At 39.9% G+C, this 20,094-nt stretch overlaps 2 protein-coding genes across 2 annotated transcripts in view; one reads left to right on the top strand and one right to left on the bottom strand.

The window, feature by feature from the left end:
• Positions 1-1,392, top strand: part of LOC144630302 (phosphatidylinositol phosphatase PTPRQ-like) — a 42,190-nt gene extending 40,798 nt beyond the window's left edge. Inside the window, 1 exon segment of the mRNA XM_078488641.1 lies at positions 791-1,392. Within this exon segment, the coding sequence (XP_078344767.1) occupies positions 791-1,017 (227 nt within the window). The 3' untranslated portion in view covers positions 1,018-1,392.
• Positions 1,393-5,082: 3,690 nt separating this feature from the next.
• LOC144630342 (DNA polymerase eta-like) lies at positions 5,083-20,017 on the bottom strand. The gene is made up of 9 exons (XM_078488699.1): positions 19,763-20,017; positions 10,266-10,511; positions 9,506-9,749; positions 8,791-8,894; positions 8,006-8,125; positions 7,458-7,581; positions 7,067-7,132; positions 6,779-6,957; positions 5,083-5,965 (listed from the first exon to the last, which is right to left on the bottom strand). Exons 1-9 carry the CDS (start codon positions 19,891-19,893, stop codon positions 5,092-5,094), a joined length of 2,088 nt encoding a protein of 695 aa, XP_078344825.1. The 5' UTR covers positions 19,894-20,017; the 3' UTR covers positions 5,083-5,091.
• Positions 20,018-20,094: the final 77 nt, after the last annotated feature.

Below are 20,094 nucleotides of genomic sequence, written 5' to 3'. Positions count from 1 at the left end.
GTCACGCAACACTCGTCACTTTTTACTCGTCACACAACATTACCGACTCAACACTCGTCACCTATCGCTCGTCATACAACTCTTGTCACGCAACACTTGTGGTAACCAGTGGAGATAGCATTGACACTGTATTAAAACAAAGCTAGCAGGGCTGCGTAATCAAACTCACTACGTAAGCGTCCATTGTAATCCAGATTTTTTCCCGCGCGACTCTTTTGCGTGCATTTTTATGAACATTGCCACCAGCAATGTTATAAAAGCTAGAGTCTTAGAGAATCTTGCTCTTCTTTCGTGCTCTCCAAACTTCCCGCTTGCACCATAACTCGATAGTCCACGCTAAAGCATGAACCAATGCAAGCCTGTAGCAGTTTCCCGATGACAACTTGTAACATTGACGTAAAACATCTCTATAAAATGAAAAACACATGAAATCCACAGACATCACGATCTTAGCAAAAAAGCCCATTCACAAATCGTAGCAACAACGAACAGGTGGAAAGCGCGGGTAAACACGCAATTGATGGAAAAAGCGGGAAAACGTATTTGCCGTTAAGGGCACAAGAGAAACTTGTAACCGGTGGAAAACGCGGGAAAACTTGCCACCGGTCACAAATGGGGCAGACACGTGATCAGTGGAAAGCGCGGGAAAAGTGGTTTTGTATCCTGATTGGCTGAGCGGATAAAAACCTTGCTTTGATTGGCTGAAATACACTGTAGAAGTAAAACTGAACAATAAGCAAATGTGTTATAATGTGTTACTGAAGTATGCGTGTCTCTTTTTGTATTGCAGTGCATTTCAAGATAATACTTCTAAAAGAAATGCGAAGCGTAGTGGAAGAGTTTATTCAGCGCATGAAGCAGACAAAAGCCAAGTTAGGAGAAAAACACCGAAAGCAGATTATCAGGTTTTGGAAAATGAAACGAAAATCCATGTGCAGCAGTGGTAATGAAAGTGAATGGCTGAGGATTGCAATGGCGTCACCACACCGGGGCGATGTCACGGTTACTGATCTGTAAATAGTCTACAGTAAACACCCACGTATAAGATTCTAAATTTTTTCAACTAAGCCTAAGTAGGTTCTTAAAGAAATGGTATTTAGTGGGATTTTAGGCTACCTAGGTTCTTAAATAGGTTCTTAATTTAATAGGAGCGCTAGCGATCAGCACAGGTAACTACTACAGGGCATATGTGATATGGAATATATACTAGTTGTGCAACGCTTTCGAATGGTATACTTAACAATTATCCTGCGAAATCGCGCGGAATATCGCCTGATACTTAGCCGACGAGGCTGTAGGCCGAGTTGGCTAAAATCAGACGATATTCCGCAAGATTGAGCAGGATAATTGTTTTATTATTCAACAAATTGTCGACGAAACACATTTCGCACATAGAAAAACTGTAATTATGCAGCGCTTTACAAGATTTCGGACGAATCTTCGCAACCTACGAATATCGCAGGATATCAGTTATGTACGGATGACAGATATCGTTAACATTTTGACCATATATGGACAGCGCGCGCATCTGTTGAATAATAACATGGAATATCCCACGAGTCACTTGTATTTTCGCGGTTACACACGAGCCTTAAGGCGAGTGTGAATACGAAGAAAATACAAGAGACAAGTGGGATATTCCATGGTATACCACAAGAAAGTGTTGTGTAACTATCTTATACCATACACAGAAAATGCGCTTACTAAATTTCGCCGGGAAAAGAAGATCGCAGTGCACGATGGGAAGGTTGAGTTGAATACAGCCGAATATACAACGGCTGTTCTGTATTTTAATTGGCTGTATTTTCTATGGCATGGTATAAATTGCTGTATTAAATAATTATCTAGAATACAGTTTATATGATAACCATACAGTAAATTTATCTTTCCAAAGTACAAGCATGCATGTGTAGACTAATTTTTTTTTTGTATTTTCATCTGTGCCCTTATTTTTGTAAAAAAAAAGAACCTACTTAAAATTTTAGGCTAAATAGGTTCTTATGAAAAGGGGTTTTAAAATAAACATTTTAGCCTAACAGGTTCTTAAATTTTAGGTTCTTATACGTGGGTTTTTACTGTATTACGACACAATGTACTGAGTGTGAACCCTAACAGTACTACAGGGACGGCGGAGCCGGGGGGGCTGGGGGGGCTTTAGCCAAGTCACTAGTCAGCCCCCCCACTTGTAAAATAGCTCCGCCGTCCCTGTGCTAGACCATTTCTTCATAGACTGATTAGCGTAAAAGTTCAATAGACCGCCAAATTGAGAGGTTCAGCCAATTTCCAAAGCAATTAAAATGACCAATTGCAAGAAACGCAGACAACACAACGAACCAATGAGAATTGTCCTCTATTACACGTGACCAGCGAAAAGCGAGGGAAAACGCGGGTGGCCAAGTTGCGATGGGTTTGGTTTTGTATTTGATTTGTTGAGGAATTGGCGCGAGTTTATTAAACCAATCAAAGAATAGCAAGTAAATCAAAATCATTTCGTTCGACACTCAATTGAAACTCGCTTCAAAATGATTACTAACGTCAAATTTACAGATGATTTCATCGCAGACTTACACCCAGAAAATCTTCTGTAAATGTTACAACTTATTTTAACCTGGTTTCAATGCACTTCCTACCTAACTTATCTTGATAAAGTAAATTTTGTATGTTTTTAAAAGTTAACTTGGATGTCAAATTTGGCCTCTTTATATCGAGGTTGTTCATGTACGTGATACAATTCAGTGAATGTGTTAAGAAAATGGCTGGTTCCATAAAGTTTGCTCGTGACATCGGAAATCGTTCTATACGTCATGAAGTTCAGTAAATGTCCATAGAAGAGCCTCGTTTCCACTAAGTTCATTCGATTCGAGGTTGTACAGTACCTTAAAAACATCACGTGACTAAAACATTAGGGTGGCTTACCGTAAATGATCTAACAAACGCCCGGGGCGTCTATTAAATTTTAGGGGTCCTAGGAGGGGCGTTAAATAGATATGAGGCGTTTATTAGAGAGAGGTGTTTATTTCTTTAACGTCAACGAAACAAATAAGACGCGTAGTTTGCTCGCGGTATAAGATAGAAAACAGAGTTTGTGAGTAGGGGACTAATCTAGTCTGCGCTAATGCAAAGCCTAAAGATGCCGTTCATAGTTTGATATCGATGTCTTCATCGACATCAGGGTCAACCATGTTGGCATCGTTGGCCTCTTTCATATCCGATTCAAGCAAAAAACTAAATAAATTGTGTGATTTTACTCTGACTTGGAGCGTTGCCTTGGTTTTTGAGGCGATTCTTGGAAGGGGCGTCGATTAGACACGAGGCGTTTATAAGAGGGGGGCGTCTAATACAAACTTAACACCTAAGAGGGGGCGTTAATTAGATACGAGGCGTTTATTTGAGAGTGGGCGTTTATTAGATCATTTACGGTATAGGAGTGTTAGTAGAAGTTAGAGAGTAGTCATCATAATGGTGTAAAGCAATTTCAGGGTATTTTATATTTCGTACATTATGAGTAAATGAACTAAGCGTCGTAAAAAAATTTACCCATTGCAAGTTGCGTTAAAAGTTTTGTTAAACAGCTTTTTTCGTAAATTACTTTATTTATGCAATATAGAGAGTTGTAAAGGTTGTTAAGTACTTAAGTTTTAGCTCTTGCATTGGCAACTTACATTTACGTCATTTTAAAACTTTTGTTGGTTTTCGAAACTTTTCGACCAATCAGAGATGAGAAATTTCACTTGCAATTTTTTCGTATGTAAAAGTATTTACCTTCGGTTAGGCAATGAGGAAAACAAAGAAAAAACTAATGCCACAAGGTTTGTCGTATGAAAAGAAGTACAGTCAATTTCACTCACACCTAGAAATTCTAATTAGAGAGGATTTACAAACTCAGCTAGTTTAGAACGAAAATTTGCCATAAAATAAAAAAAAAAATAGAACAAAAATTAAAACCCATAACATGCGTACTTAGTTGTGAAATACAAATTATTAAGCAGACAGAATAAATGTTCTTTTAGCTGAAAGTGTTTTCACCGAATTATCCAAAATTGCACAGCAAGATTGAAAAGACTTTTCACAAATGATTCGAACATGTAAGAAGTTTCACAGATTTGGTTGTGTTGATGCTTAAAAACTCTTCCGACATATAGACCTTTTATACACATTGTACGTGATATTACTTTAAAATAAGTAACATAAAGTAAAGGAAAAAGTAAAAATAAACAGTTATTTTATGTTCAGTTAAAACTGGTCGTTTTTATTAATGTTAAAGTTAGATTAAAAAGAAGACTAGTATTATGCAAATTGAGCATGTGATTTCTGAGGAGGTGGTCTGCGTTCGGACTTAGTGGCCCATCAGGCCGGAGCTTATCTCGGTTACCGTAGCATGAAGCGACTAGGAGTATTTCTACCTTTCTCTGGATGGGATACTAGTCCACCGCAGGGTTACCCCCCAGCATTAAATTCGCTAGTACCCATTTATACACCAGGGCGGAGAGAGGCACTGTGAGAGTAAAGTGTCTTGCCCGAGAACACAACGCAGTGACCCAGGCCAGGGCTCCAACCTGGACGAAAGCATTAGGCCACCGCGCCTCCCTGAGTTTCTGAGAAAGTATACAAGTCAAAATTTGCAAATTCCTCAGTGTTTTTGGAATGATCAACCAACGTATACTTGAATTCACTTTCAAGAGAAGGAAAAATGACTCCGAGAGAGATTGGTGTACAAAGTGCGAGGTAACAACCAAAGGGGAGCAGGGATGGCGCAGTGGTGAGAGCGTTCCGCCGTTCCGGCAGAACGGCGGAGATTCCCAGACCCGGCGTCATATTTGGGTTGAGTTTGTTGTTGGTTCTCGTCCTTGCTCTGATGGTTTTTCTCCGAGTTCTCCGGTTTTCATACACCACAAAAACCAACACTTCCAAATTCCAATTTGATCCATAAGCTTCTTATTATTTTTATCAAGCAATCCAGCAATCAAACGTAAAACCAGACTGGAGTTTTATTGGTAAATGCGCTATTTGTGCGACGGTAAGACAGTTAATTATGATAAAATGAAAAAAAAAATGTTTCCTTCAAGTTAAAATCTATTATGACAAATTAATCTACTTTGGTGTGAAAAACGACTGAATTGTGGTCCGTTGTTTCTTCTTCGGAGGTTCGTTTATGGAAACATTGGATTTCGCGTCTGCAGTTGAGTTCCTTTCAACTTTTTGCAACTCAAGCGCAAAGTGATAATCTAAATGTTCCGGCATTTCCCAATCAGGCAACCTTTGTCCACATTGCTCGCATTTCTGCAAATCAGTGCAGTCAACTGCAAGCGTTTCGCCATCGGAGAAGCCATCATTCTCGGAAGTACTTGGTGTTTCGTTATGTGAAGTACTTTCTTTTCCACTTGTTGACTCGCACGGACCAAAGAAATTACTCCCTTCCTTTGCCTTTTTACCACCACGACTGCTTTGTACAAGAGATTGTTTAATTTCCCGGCGAATTTCTTCCGGCAAACTTTCCAACACGTCAGAATCGATTTCGCATCCGAGGTAAGGATTTCGAGACAATCGCTCGCTGTTCTTTAGTTTTCTGTCATTAGAATTCTTCCCTGAGAAAAACACTTCTATCCCTTTCTTTTCCGTGTGGGCATTGTCCTTAACTTTGGAAGTATGCGAAGTTTTTCCGTTATTTGAGCTTTCTTCTTCATTTTTAATGCTACGAACTTGTTCCTTGGGATTTTCCTCGTCCCGACCTTCGGGGACGAGGCTTGGTTCTCGTGTGCTGTCATTTGGTAAATTCACGCTAGAAAAACCTATGTTTTTCTCGTTTTCTGCTAGCGATTTTGATACTTGTTCGTTTAACGCAACTGTGGTCGTTTCTGTCTTGTTTTTCTTGTTGAAGAAGGAACTTATAGATGGCGTATTGTTATGATCATTTATTTCCTCAAATTTACTCGCAGAAATTTGCAGAGTGACAATGGCAGGGTACCTGAGGAATTAAAGAAGTTTTAATCAACAACAGGAAAATGTTTTTTCCCTTAGCTCCACAAGAGCAAAGGTCAGGTAATGGCGGACAAAAGTCGGGAAAAAACCATGTAAAAGTCGGGTAACAGAAGTTTAAAATTGGGGCAAACGTCGTGTAAAATTCGAGTGAACATCGGGAAAACGTTGTATAAAGGTCGGGTGAAAGTCGTGCAAAACACCGGTGTAAATTTCGGGTAAATGTCGGGCAATGTCGTGCAGAAGCCGAGCAAAGGTCGTGTAAAAGTCGGGCAAAAGTCGAGCAAAAGTGGTTTGAGGGGTCTAGCTAACATCGTGTAAAAGTGGGGCAAACATGGGTATTTTCCGTTAAAAGTCGGACAAAAGTAAAAGTCCGGGTAAATGCCTTGTAAAAGGCGAATAGAAACCATGTAAAATGCAGGTTAAAGCCGTGCAAACGTCGGCAGGCAAAAGTCGTATAAAAGTTGACATAAAGAAGAAAAAAGTCGGGTTAAAGTGTTATAGAAAACGAATAATTTCAACATCATTTCAACATTTGTAGGAGCATTTCAAGTTGCAAAAATCAAGAAAATCTTCGATGCTGGAGAGTGATTGTATGTGACCCATGCCACGCATGGACATAAAGATTCTCGCTTCGTCAAAAGTAGTTCATTGCGCGTAAACAAGGCGTGATGTTTACGAGTGCGTGTTCACGCGTGATTCGTAACGAATATGTTCGTGCGCAGTAGAGTTGGTTAACTTTGTTGACTTTTTGAATTCAAAATAACTTAATATGCAATAGAAAAATGATTGATTTGCTTACCATGTATCCGTTTTGTTATCCTTGATCGAGTTGAACGGTAACAGCAGATTGTACGCGTCTCTGGCGATTTGCTCGGCCGATGAATTTTTAAGGTGGCATGACCGACTTGTTATTTTCAGAAATGAAGTGTCATTTTCAGTTCTGAAGCCAACATTCAGCAACTTTGCGTCGCGGTTATTCTGTTGGAGGAATGAGAAAGAAAGCCTTATTTAAATGATATTCGAGCAGAACAGCAGTGATTAGGTGCAAAGTATGCTTGTTTATATAAAAAAGTTTATTTTTAATTACCAATTCAGATTCTCTTGTTAGCCGCTCATTAAGTTCACTAGCCAATTGATCTATCCAATATTTAACCTACGAAGGAAAAAAAATCTTGTCATTTATCGTAACATACCAAAAACAAGCTCTCCACCCTCAAACCCACCCCCCCACCCCTTCTCCCCCCAGAAAATAAGCTCCACAAATCCCAGACGCAGAAATCTTTCCAATACCTTCTCACCGTTGAAAATTTTTCTCTTGGGCTTATATTTAGAATATCTCAATTTAGCTCTTGAAAAAAGATACATTTTTCCTCGCAATACAAGCCCCCAGATGTCGTTAGGGACTTGTAATGTTTATTTAGCAATTGAAGAACTTACCCATTAATAGCTTCTTCTGCATTAGAATAAACATATCGTACCTGTTCTCCTGTTGCAAGCTTGCTTTTACCAGGGAAGTTCTTGCCACAGCCTGTAGATTTTGGCAGCTGACGTGGTCTGACAGGTTCGTGATCAACGCCACGGCTTATCTGGAACAACCACTCCCTGGAAACCAAACAATTCACAGTTTTATAAATTAGAACTACCAGTACCACATGAAAATACTGCTCAATAGCTTTCATTTGAATGGTCACACACTTGGGTTTCATTCACAGACTTTAAAAATAGAACAACCTTGTAAAGAATAATAAACAGTACCACAAGAAAAAACTGCTCAATAGCTTTCATCTGAATGGTACACAGACTAAAAAGTTAGAACCACCTTGTACAGCATATTAAACAGTACCACAAGAAAGTACTGCTCAACAGCTGCCATTTGAAAGGTCCTCCCCCCTCCCCCCGCACTCTTTCCTACATCTCTACATGTACTGATACTCCTGGGTTTAAACCATTGTTTGTTTCACTTTGTTTGTCTTTACTTTACACTTGCTATATTGCTACATTTGTAACAACAATGTAAAAGCCTCACCCAGTCTTGTCTCCAAATCGGCCCTGTAACTCACTCATAGAGTATTTTGCTAAATCACTCATCTTCTCTGCTTTTAAGTTTGAACATACTTCATGACCAAGTTTGCCTCCCATGTTACGGCTAAAAAAATAGAAACATTGTTAATATCCGTTTTTACTCTTGTGAATAACAGGCCACAGTAAAAAGAAAACTAGACTGAAAGAATTTCAGTCTGCATTTCCCAAAGTTTTTACTACTAACTGCAGGAGGGCATCAGGAGGACAACAGTTTAGTTTGTTTTCGACATCCTGAGAAAAGGAACCTGTTCCAGTGCAATTTTCCAATAACAGTCTGTGTATGATGCACACATGGTAAGGTCACGGTACAGTGTAGGAAAAGTTGACAATCATGCCAAATAGCCCATCAGGGCTGTGTACATCCAGTTTCCATATGATAGCAATTGAAACAACTAGGAGTATCCCCTGCCCCTTTCCGTTGAATTGCCAGTCACAGGGTTACCCGCAGAATTATTTGCTGGTACCCATTTGTACACCTGGGTGGAAAAGAGGTAGTGTGAGGGTGAAGTATTTTGCCCAAAAAACAAAACACAATGACCCAGGCCAGGACTTGAACCCAGGCCACTCAATCCAAAGTCCAGTGCACTCCACAGTGCCTCCCCACGACACATAAACTGTCCAGTAAATGCTCAGATAGGACCTGCTGATTAACGATTGCTTTCAATATTTTTATGTTTTTTTTTCTATTAGTTTGATTACATACATTTGTTACAATTTTCAGTAACTTACACTTTTTGAATGCGTACAGTCTCAAATAATTCTGGCACTGCAAACTGGGGCAGCAGAGACTGTTTGTTTGGCTTATGACGTCCACCGCCCAACTTGGCCAGCATCTGATCATGAGAGAAGAGGTGAAAAAATGTGTCAAGAATTATTATCATATACACTACATAGTTATTTGATTTAGAGCCCAGTGTGCTTAATATTTTATTTTCGGAGCTCAAGAGAAGGCACTTATTGGAGAAAGGGAGCTTATTAGGTACGGGGCGCTTATTTCTTTTTTATATATAAACATCAGTAGCATGAAGCAACTAGGAGTATTTCTACTCCCCCCAGGATGGGATGCTACATGTAACTTCTATCACAGGGCTACCCCCTACATGTAGCATTAAATTCGCTGGAACTCATTTTTTCATCTGGGTGGAGAGAGGCACTATGAAAGTAAAGTGTCTTACCCAAGAACACAACACAATGATGCCAGCCAGGGCTCAATCCCAAACTGCTCCATCAGGTGTCCAGGGCACTAACCATTAGGCCACCGTGCCTCCCTTACTAAAGAGAACTAACTAGTAAATGGGAGTGCTTATTAAAATAGGGACACTTTATGGACCGAAGGAGGGCATTAAATATAATCATTACTAACAGTACTTGTAAAAGAGGCCTTTTGGTTAAAGGGCATGAAGTTGATTGTCAGGGGGTGGGAATAATTTGATCAAATTCTCACTTTGTTATGAGCAATTCCAGCCGAGCAGGTAAACTGCGTCTCCCTTAGCACAGCTTCTCTCATTTCTGACACAATAATCGCACCCACTGCGAGCCTTTTAATGTTCTCGTCATCTTCCAGAGAAGCCCTCCAAGCAGTTGCATCAACATGTTTCTTGTCACCATCACCAATCATGAAACCCTCAAGGAATGTTGATGCCGCAGACTTCTCGGCAATTTCATCTAAGTCCATTGTGCTCATTCTTCTGTTAACCAGAAATAAAACTCACTGAATATGTTGAGTGTCATGTTATTGGTGACTGAATGATACATGTACCAGTATGACTTTCATTCTGCAACATGACTTCACCCCTGTCATTCTTAACTTAAGGATTTTGTACAATCTTTTATATTTGTACCACTGGCACCCTGCTTTTAAATGGACACTTCCTTAAAACAGGGACATCTTGTTATTACAGTGCTGTCATCAGTGATTAATCCCGAAAAACATCAGTGATAGCGTGGTCAGCCATCCATGAGATGCTTAGCTCGATAGACAAACCTCTGTGCTTGGATCAAGTCTCCAAACAGACTTTGTTGTACATTTCCTCTTCTTTATCACCGCCAATACTTGGTGACACTTCTACCCAAAAGTTGGGAACTTCTGAGACCATCAGAAACAATGCTATTGCAGGTAAACCAGGCTTTACATGTATATTAAGCAGACCCCCCCTCCTCTATCCTAACAATTAGCTGATTAGTCATAAATACGATGTACTTACATTTTCACATTTTCCGTCAAATCAAGATAAGCTTCATCGACACTTGCCCTCTCACAACTATCACAGAATCGAGACAGCACGGCAATCACTTCTGCCCCTGCCTCACGATAAAGAGTCAAGTTGGCCTTCCCACGTGCCTCTGGGACTCGCACCAAATTTATCTCTGGACACTTTTCCTTGGCCTCATCTCCACGCATATTTCTGGTCACACCAAAGTCGCGGGCCTCATAACTTACAGCTATAATCCTGACAATGAAACAAACTATAAGCAGGAAACCCACTTCTACTTTTCTTTCAGGGCTGATGCGATTCCCTTAAGGGTTCCATACATAAAGGAAAATTTTTCCAGCTTATTTTTATTCAGAAAGCTTGTTGGCCTACTTGCTTGTAGCCTGCGAACGCAGACGTATTTGACGGCTCCGCCAGAGACAAGTGACAGGCTAATTAACTTTCACTTTTTATTATTACATTTTTCTTTGGGGAGGGCGGAGGGAGCTTATCCAGTATTTTCAAGAAAATTTGCTTGATTACTGTGTTTATATTTAGAAGAGATTTTGTATCTGAAATAGGAACACTGGTACATACGAATACTTCACTGAAATAGCTTTGTGATTTACATCAAACAATCTTTAAATCTCTGAACAGTCTAATTCATATGGCTCATGTAATCCAGAGAAATTATTAAAAATTTCAGAGCTAGGCCCATGTTATTTATATTTGGGATTATTATTATAATATTGATCAGAAAGCTTTTCCACTATTGTATCAGACATACAATGGACACTCTGATGGGAAGACGGGGGCTGTATTGCGGAGGGGACCTTCTTTTCAGAAGTCTATTGTGCACAGTGGAATCTTAATTTATTGAACCATAAATTTCGAATTTCTTGTCCCTCCTGATAACTCATAAACCAGAAATCAAATGGTTTACATGTACCTTTCATCTGTCAAACCCTACAATTTTAACCCCCATTTCTTCAATTCCTGATTTCTCCAACCAATCTTTATACCATATTAAACTAGAAATCTCCAAACTGAAATTTTGTGTGACTGTGTAGCGCATATAGTTGGTGCATTAAAATGACAATTTAAATGTAAATGTAAAATGCGCCGATGATAGAAAATGATAGAACAATTTTCTATCATCAGCGCATTTTACATTTACATTTAAATTGTCATTTTAATGCAATCTTTATACCCCCTATTAGCCAATGAAATTACTGTATTTATTCGATTAAGCGCCCTGGGCGCTTATTAAATTTTTGGACCTTGAGGGTGGGTGCTTATTCGAGGTGGGCCCTTATTCGAGGCTGGGCGCTTATTAAATTTTCGCCATTTTTAGCAAGTAGTACGTTTATTTTGCAAGAAAACAATGTATAATAACTAAACGTGAAGGTGTACGAAAGCTGAGTTTTAAATTTTCATTGAAAGTTTCAGTACTGAAAACTAAAAAAACTCGGTCTTCGGGATAGTCTCTTAGTAGTACTTAGTCAATTTTAATCTCAACTTCAACAATAATCAAAATTCCTCTTGTGCCCTCATTTTAGGGGGGTGGGGGTGGGCGCTTATTCGAGGCTGGGCGCTTATTAACTTTTCCTACCTACAGGGTGGGCGCTTATTCGAGGTGGGCGCTTATTCGAAGTTGGGCGCTTAATCGAATAAATACGGTAAGTGACTACGAGAAACACAAACCATGTATACAGGTACCGTATGTACAAACATCACATACATGTATCTATTCATGTTTATAATTACATCCAGTTATTGCTGAGCGTAACTGTTTCGCTAGTCGCATCAATCGCCAAGGTTCCAAATTACTCACTCTTTATTTAATCATCTCATTCATAGGAAAGTAAATTCGAAATCTGTTAACAGGTCAGAATTTATGGTTAACAAATGCTAGGGTTCAGTATACCTAAATACAGAACAATATTTACGTACCCATTGGTGTCTCAAAGTCTGCGACTAGGTAGTTTTTCTTCAATGATCTTATTATTCAATTTCGTAAGGCATTGTGACGTCATCATGTATTAAAACGTCACGCATTAATTATAATTTCTCGTTAGAACGAAACACTCCCCCGGGCACGGAAAAATTATTAGTAAAGTCAAAAGTCAAAATACACTGAATTCATCTTAAGGATTTGTTCAATCATTTTTTTTTTTTTTAAGTTTCCTCCTTCGGTATAAGAACAACCAACTTATTCACTGCTCGTTCAACGGTAACAAAGCCTCTTCCGTGATACTCGTTGACGGCTTCCCCCGGTTTGGGATTTTTGTACTGTACTTGTACTCTCCTTACTCTTCCATCTTCCCCAGGGAATGTTTTGTTGACGACACCAAGTTTCCATTGTCCTCTGATTTGGTTAGCATCTTGGATGAGCACTACGTCACCTTCCCTAAGATTGCGTTGAGCGGTGTGCCATTTTGGCTGTATTAGTAAGCTTGGGAAGTAATCCCTTGTCCATTTCTTCCAGAAGTAGTTCACAACATTCTGGACGAATTCAAACCGCTGACGAGGATTGGACGTCTCTCTAAAGGGTCCGCTTGGTATTCGTGATGTTGCTCTGCCTAGTAGCAAGTCATTGGGGCAGAGATAAGTTCCATCATTCGGTGACGTAGGGTGCCTTCCGATCGGTCTTTCATTTAGAAGGTTTGCTACCTCGAAGCAAACGGTTTGGAGTTCTGAGAATGTCATGACATGATCACTTATAGCTGCTGTTATCGCTCGCTTCACCGATTTCACTAATGCTTCTGACACTCCATTTTGCCACGGTGCATCAGCTGGTGCAAAATCCCACTTGAATCCTTCCATCACACCAAATTCTTTTAGCTCTTCTTGATTCCAACCTTTTACTATATTTTTCAGTTCTTCATTTGCCGCAACTAGTTGAGGCCCGTTGTCGGAATATAATTTTGAAGGATACCCTCGAATAGATGCAAATCTTCTCAGAACCATGAGGAATTTTTCAGTGCTATAATCTGAGGCTAAATCCACGTGTACTGCACGGGTGCCTAAGCAGTTAAATATCACCCCATACGTTTTCCCAGTCGTTCTTTTCTTCACTTTGTCACGAATTTTGAATGGTCCAAATAGATCAATAGCGGTACAAGTCCAGGCGGGAGACGGCTTTAATCTTTCCACTGGTAATTTTCCCATAATTTGTTCACTCACTTTTTTGTCTAGTTTCTTGCATATCACGCAGTTGTATCTAATGGACTTTATCATCTTCAGTAGCTTGACAATCCAGAACCTCGCGCGTATTTTACTGGCTGTAGAGAGAACGCCGAGATGCCCTCTTCTATGGATATGTTCAGCATATAGATGTGAAAATCGATGATCATAAGGAAGAAGTTTAACTTCATTTTTGTTGTGACTCATCTCAATCCACCTTTCTCCCCGTCCTCCAACCACGAATATTCCGTCTGTATTCTTTCTGGGGCACAGGCGTTTGTATTTTCCTTTTTTAATGTCTTCATACATGCTTTTCTGCGCTTCCATAATCCAGAAATTTTCCGCTTTTGCTATATCACTTGGAGTTAGTGACTTTGCTGCGTGTTTGAAGGATGATTTTGGATTTCTTTGGTACATCGCTAAAATTCTGGCTGTCACTCTTATTAGTTTCCCAAAATCTGAGTATCTGGCGATGTTGATTTTTGACGCCAACGTGTCTTTGTCGTCTTTTTCAAAATGTTTGGTTACAGTGGATGCTATTTTAATTAACTCAGGTAGTTGCTCCTTGGTTAATGTTTCGTGTATTGGCCATTCGGATTCTGGTAATTCAAGAAAGCTGGGTCCATTTTGCCAGATGCTGTCCAAATTTATTTCGGTAGGTTTCTTGCCACGAGTTAACCAATCTGCGATGTTATATTTGCTTTCCATCCAAAACCATTCTTTGGGGTTTGTATTTTGTTGTATCTCTCCTACACGTGTTGCCGCAAAAGTATTAAATCCGTACGATTCCTTTTGTATCATGCTATGCACTATTTGGGAGTCCACGATATGGTAGCACGTTATAAACTTGTATCTGCAATGTCGTTGTAGGAATGCTTTCAGTCTGGAGTTAAGCACAGCTCCACAGAGTTCAATTCTGTCAATTGACATCCTTTTTATGGGTGCTAGTCGATTTTTTGACAGTACGAGCCTGCATTTAAACTGTCCGTCGCTTGTTTTCCATCTCATATAGGCACATGCGCCGTAGGCGTTACTGGAACCGTCACTGAAAATTATTAATATCGGTTCACCTGTTGCATTTTTTGGTTTTAAACATCTTTTGAATTTGACGTTATTCATCTCTAGTAGGTCTTGGCAGAATTGTATCCAGTCTCGTTTGTATTTGTCCGGGATTGGGTCATCCCAGTGTAGCTTCTCTTCAATTCCCCAAAGTTGTCTCATTAAGATCTTTGCTCTGACCGTAAATGGTCCCGCCAACCCAAGTGGATCGTAAATACTGTTCACTTGTGACAAAATCATTCTCTTTGTTGTATTTGTATCATTTAAACACTTTTGTTCCTCTGTATCAGACTGCACATGGGTTTTCTTGTTTTTCTTAGCAGCAATTTTTAATTGAACTTTATACTCAAATTCATCCTGCATTGGATTCCAAACGACTCCAAGAACCTTTTCTATTGGTGTCGATGCGTCATTGGGTAAAGTCAAAGTTTTAGTTTGGTCTGTGCCATCATTGGTGAAAATCCATTCTTTTACTTTGAAATTTCCTTCCTCAAGTAAATTTTCTTTATCTTTCGCAAGTTTCTTTGCTTTTTCTTTATCAGATACGCTCTCTATTATATCGTCCATGTATGTATTTTCCTTGATCACTTGTGCAGCTTTGGGATATTTGTCTTGTCCCATTTCAGCTGTCTTTCGCAATGCTACTGTGGCGATCGCGCCTGAAGGCTTGTCACCAAACGACACCCTCTGTATCACGTATGTGTCTGGCTGTGTTTCAAGGTTCATGTCTCTCCACAAAAAACGATGTGTATGCTGCTCTATCGTTTTCGTCTTCACTGTATGATACATTTTCTTTATATCGCCGATCAATGCTATTCTATTTTCTCTGAATCTTATCAGTATTCCCAGAAGATCATTAAGCAGATGTGGTCCTTTCGCCCAGTAGTCGTTTAAAGTGTGACCCATATAGCGTGCGCTGCTATTGAATACGATTCTCACCGGAGTTGACTTAGAGTCTGGTTTCAAAACCTTTCCAGTTCTGTTTGAGAGAGCTTTCGTGCGACTTCTCACTCGATCATATCTTCTATCTGTTTCTGATAGACCTCAGCGTGTTTCGCATTTTTCGCAAGTCTTTTTTCTGTAGATATTAGCATCCCCATAGCGGCTTTCTTGTTATTAGGTAGTTCTGATGGGTCTTTGATCCATGGATACTCTGTAATCCATGTTTTTTCATCTCTGTTGTATTCCAGCTTGGTTTCGATCAGTTTCAGTTCCTTCTCTTCCTTTATTGTGAAGTTTTTGCTTCCTAACGAGCATTTTCCACACTTGCATCCTCCGCACCGGGGCGTACATTCTATTCCAAGGTTCTCTATCTTGTAGAAGTCCTCAACTTTGGCGATCATGGTATTGATTCTTGCGTGGCCAAGATTATGGCTCGTAGTCGTCTCTTTGATTGAAGGGTGTGTCCCGCCTATGCATCTCCCGAATCGATTTTTTAGCAAGAGGAGATGTCCTGAACTTTGTTCATTCTGTGGGTGGTACGCGGCATACTCGTAACCGATTAATACGTCGACTGTTCCTGATGGTCGTAATATGTCTTCTCTTGGTATATTCTTAAATAATTTAATTACTCCATCTATGTTCACGCTCTGTATTTCAGAAGTGATTTTATCAATGCCGTATACTTCAAATTGAACTTCTTGCCCTCTTTTGTCAATAAGCGAAAGCGTGTATCTGTTAGATGAAATCTTTTCGTTGTCGCCGCCTACTTTAATCACTGTTAGTTCTACTTTTGTCCCTTTTAAACGTTCAGCCTTTGCCTTGCTATTCGTAATGAAACAGAGTGATGCTCCGCTGTCCCAAAGGACGTTGGCCCAATCGCGCTTCGTAGGAATTTTCTGCAACTGTAGAAGACAAGAATCTATCGAGTTATTGCATAAGCTCGCTGATCCGGAGGCGTCTTCCGGTCGTTTTTCTTCTTGGTGAAGTGTCTTATGGTGCCATCTGGTACAATCTCTCACACCGCATGGTCTCTTCTTCCAACACTCCATAACCCTGTGTCCTCTTCTTAAACATGACCAACAAGCTCCCTTTTCTTTTAGCATTTTCATTCTCTCTTCGGTTGGTTTTGATAAATATAGTTTGCATTCGTTTGTCCAGTGATCTGCCTCTTTATGGAATAGACACTTGCTGTACTGTGGTCTAGTGTATCCACTGGCTTCATTTGCATCTTTATTTGTCCCCGTATAGTGTGCCGAGCCTTTAATTGCCGGATCGCGGGTAAATCGTAGTTCTGCGGTTTCATACTCTATCGCTCTTTTTTGGCTTAGAAGAAAGTTTAGCAGACTTGGAAACTTGTTGGTTTTATCCACTGTACTGTTATCTGCGCTGACCAGTTTGGCCCATTCCTTTTTTATCTCGGCAGGCAGTTTTCTTTTAATTATGCTCACTGAACTAGTTGTCGTAATTTCTCTTTCTAGTCCAAGTCTCTTCAGGTCTTTATGTCCATTCTCTACTATGTCAACAAATTCCAGGAATCTCTTGTTCTCGCCTTCTTTGACGGGTCTTACACTTTGAATTGTATTAATAATGGCGTCAGCTACTTTAGCGGGGTCTCCGTATTTCTCGTCTAGTCGTTTCCACATCTCCTGGATATCATCCTCTACGCCTTTGATCGCATCCGTTGGTTCCTTTCCTAAGCAGGAACGTAAAATGTAGCACGCGCTGTCTTTATCCAATGTTGGCATCACTTGCTTTTGAAAATCCTGTTTAAATTGAGGATACTCTCTGATCGTCCCATCAAAGGATGGCATTTTAACTTTCTCCATGCGAAGTGCACAATTTTGTCTGGCGTTGTTTTTGATTTCTGTCATGGTGGTGAAAGTTTGTATTTTTTCAATTGTCTCGTTGTAACGTGTTTGGATTGTTCGAATCCATTCGATTTCATTTTCTGCGGAAGCTTCATTTAGAATCTCAAGCATTTTGTCGTGCGCGCACTTGCAATCTGCTAGCGCGAGCTCTATATCCCTCTCAGTTTTGCGCAAAGCCATTCTTGCGTTTTCGTTATCAGCTCTTGTTTCAATCACATTTTCAACATGTTCGATAAGCGCTTCAAAGATTGCTTCCGTGGATTTCTTCTTTACGATGGTCTGTTGAACTATCCTTTGAAATTCTTCTTCCCGAAGTTTAATCATATGCTGGCGGTTCAATTCTTCCTTTTCCTTCTGTTCAGTCAATTTTATTTCATTTTCATACTTCGTATATACCGCCGATGCTCTATTGTATTTGTCTTGTAGTTCTTTGATCCATTTTTCACTTGTCGCAATCTCCTCCTCGGAAAGGTACATTAAATAAATGTCATGCTTACCTTCCACTATGGACCACGCTTCAGTAAGCTCTTTGAATTTTGTTCTCAGAATCTCAGTGTCTTTATGTTCAGCTATTGCTTGGAAGAAATCGTTCTTTTTTCTCGTAAATCTGGTCTTCGCACTTCTACGTACTTTCAGGGCGTCTTCTGCCATTGTATTTGGATTTCGAATGTTTCGCTAGTCGCATCAATCGCCAAGGTTCCAAATTACTCACTCTTTATTTAATCATCTCATTCATAGGAAAGTAAATTCGAAATCTGTTAACAGGTCAGAATTTATGGTTAACAAATGCTAGGGTTCAGTATACCTAAATACAGAACAATATTTACGTACCCATTGGTGTCTCAAAGTCTGCGACTAGGTAGTTTTTCTTCAATGATCTTATTATTCAATTTCGTAAGGCATTGTGACGTCATCATGTATTAAAACGTCACGCATTAATTATAATTTCTCGTTAGAACGAAACAGTAACCAGGGCTCGAAAAATCCGCTAGCCCGACTGCCTGGGCTAGCGAAAATTTTCGTTTGGCTAGTGAATAAAGTACTTTGCTAGCCCAGTGGGCTAGCAAGCCACTTAAAAGCCAAGTTGTTGAATTGACTGGCAAGATCTGCATTAAAATATTTAGTAGGGATGTTTCTTATGAAAACAAGAAGTATGATACGCAGCGAAAACGTTTGTTTCTTCCACAGTGGAAAACAAAATTTGCCGTGGGTGTTGTATGACGAGGAAAAAGGTGTAATGTTTTGCAAATTTGTAGCAAGTATCCATCTTTCGCGGACAAATCCAGCCCTTTGTTTAGTGGTACATCAAATTTTCGCGTTGATCTGTTGAAGAGTACTTAAGCATAATGTATCAGTCAAATCGAAGGTTCAACATCCCCCCCCCCCCCCCGGGCATACCCCGGGCATTTGACGCCTTTTCCTTCCCGGGGGAAGGGAATTTGATAATCAAAGTCTTCCCGGGGGTGGGGAATTTGATCCGACCACATAGGGGGTGGGGAATTTGAACGCAGACTTGATTTCTGGTTATACGTGTCCCAGTAAATGCACGTGGGTTTATAATCATGACAGAGATCGATTATCTTCTATGTATTGGTTATCTTCTATGTATTAACTATAGAACAGAGGAAAAAATGTGTGGTCTATTTATTAGAGCCAGTGTGCAGACAGGATTTTACGATCATAAGAAGCTACACAGATAAAACAGTCGTCTGTTTAACTATTAATTTTTCCCGGGGGTGGGACATTTGATCACTGAAAACGGGCTTGTGGTGGGGCATTTGAACGGCTTTTTGGCCCAGGGAGGCGGGAATTTGAACGCAAATTTTCTAAAAATTCAAATGCCCGGGGGGTTGCCCGGGGGGAGAATGTTGAACCTTCGATTTGACTGATACATAAGACTGGTTCACATAACAAATGTGTACTGGGCTAGAACACTCAAGCTCTGGGCTAGTAAAGTAACAATACCAGCTAGCCCACGGCTAGGAAGACTTCAGAAAAATTTTCGAGCCCTGGTAACATTTCATAGTTAGGTAGAATTTATTATATCTGACTGCATAGTCATGTAGCTGTAGTTAGAAGTCGTGTAGCCAAACTGTCCAAGAAGTTATATCTCAACACACTTAACCAATACCTCCATCCCGTAGGAAAACGGTCTCTATTTTATCAGATTTTATCGGGGACTGCGTATGCAACACAAGTGGCTTCTCAGAGAAATCATAAATTTGCAGAATATTCTGCAGTATCTCTGGTTACATTAGATCATTTTTAAAATTAAAAATTTTAAAAAATTACCAACCCCCTTAAAAAATTTTTGTTAATTTTAAAAACCAAGATTGTATTTAAAATAAGCGTCACGTGTACAGACAGTTCGCTATTCAATATCACTAAAGTACAAAAAGAATCTTTGATCAAAAAGAATGTTTGATCAAAACATTCGAACAGATCTCCACTTACCCTCCACCTTTCCAAGTTTTGTATTGAACCACAGCACACGGTTTGCCTCGTAATTCTGGATTCCGCCTTTGCTCAACTTGAACATAAAAGCAGTCCATATCCACAAGAGCTACAATACGATCTAAAGCCATCTGTACTGAGTTAATTAAAGAACAAAGACGCCACACTGTCTTTTCTTGTAATACGCGTCGACACCTTTCGCAGCCATTTTGAATTTTCCTTTCTCCCGCGAAGAAGTCACGTGAACCGCGGGCTGAGCACGGGAAAGACTGAGGGAGGGTATGACAGGAGTAAATTTTAATCTTCGCTTAAAAAAAGAGGAAATAAATTCT

Source organism: Oculina patagonica, chromosome 11 (genome assembly GCF_052425735.1).
Source record: "Oculina patagonica isolate OP01 chromosome 11, crgOcupat, whole genome shotgun sequence".
Lineage (NCBI taxonomy): Eukaryota > Metazoa > Cnidaria > Anthozoa > Scleractinia > Oculinidae > Oculina > Oculina patagonica.
The sequence above is the reverse complement of the archived record's forward strand: the minus strand, read 5'-3'. Positions and strand labels throughout refer to the sequence as shown.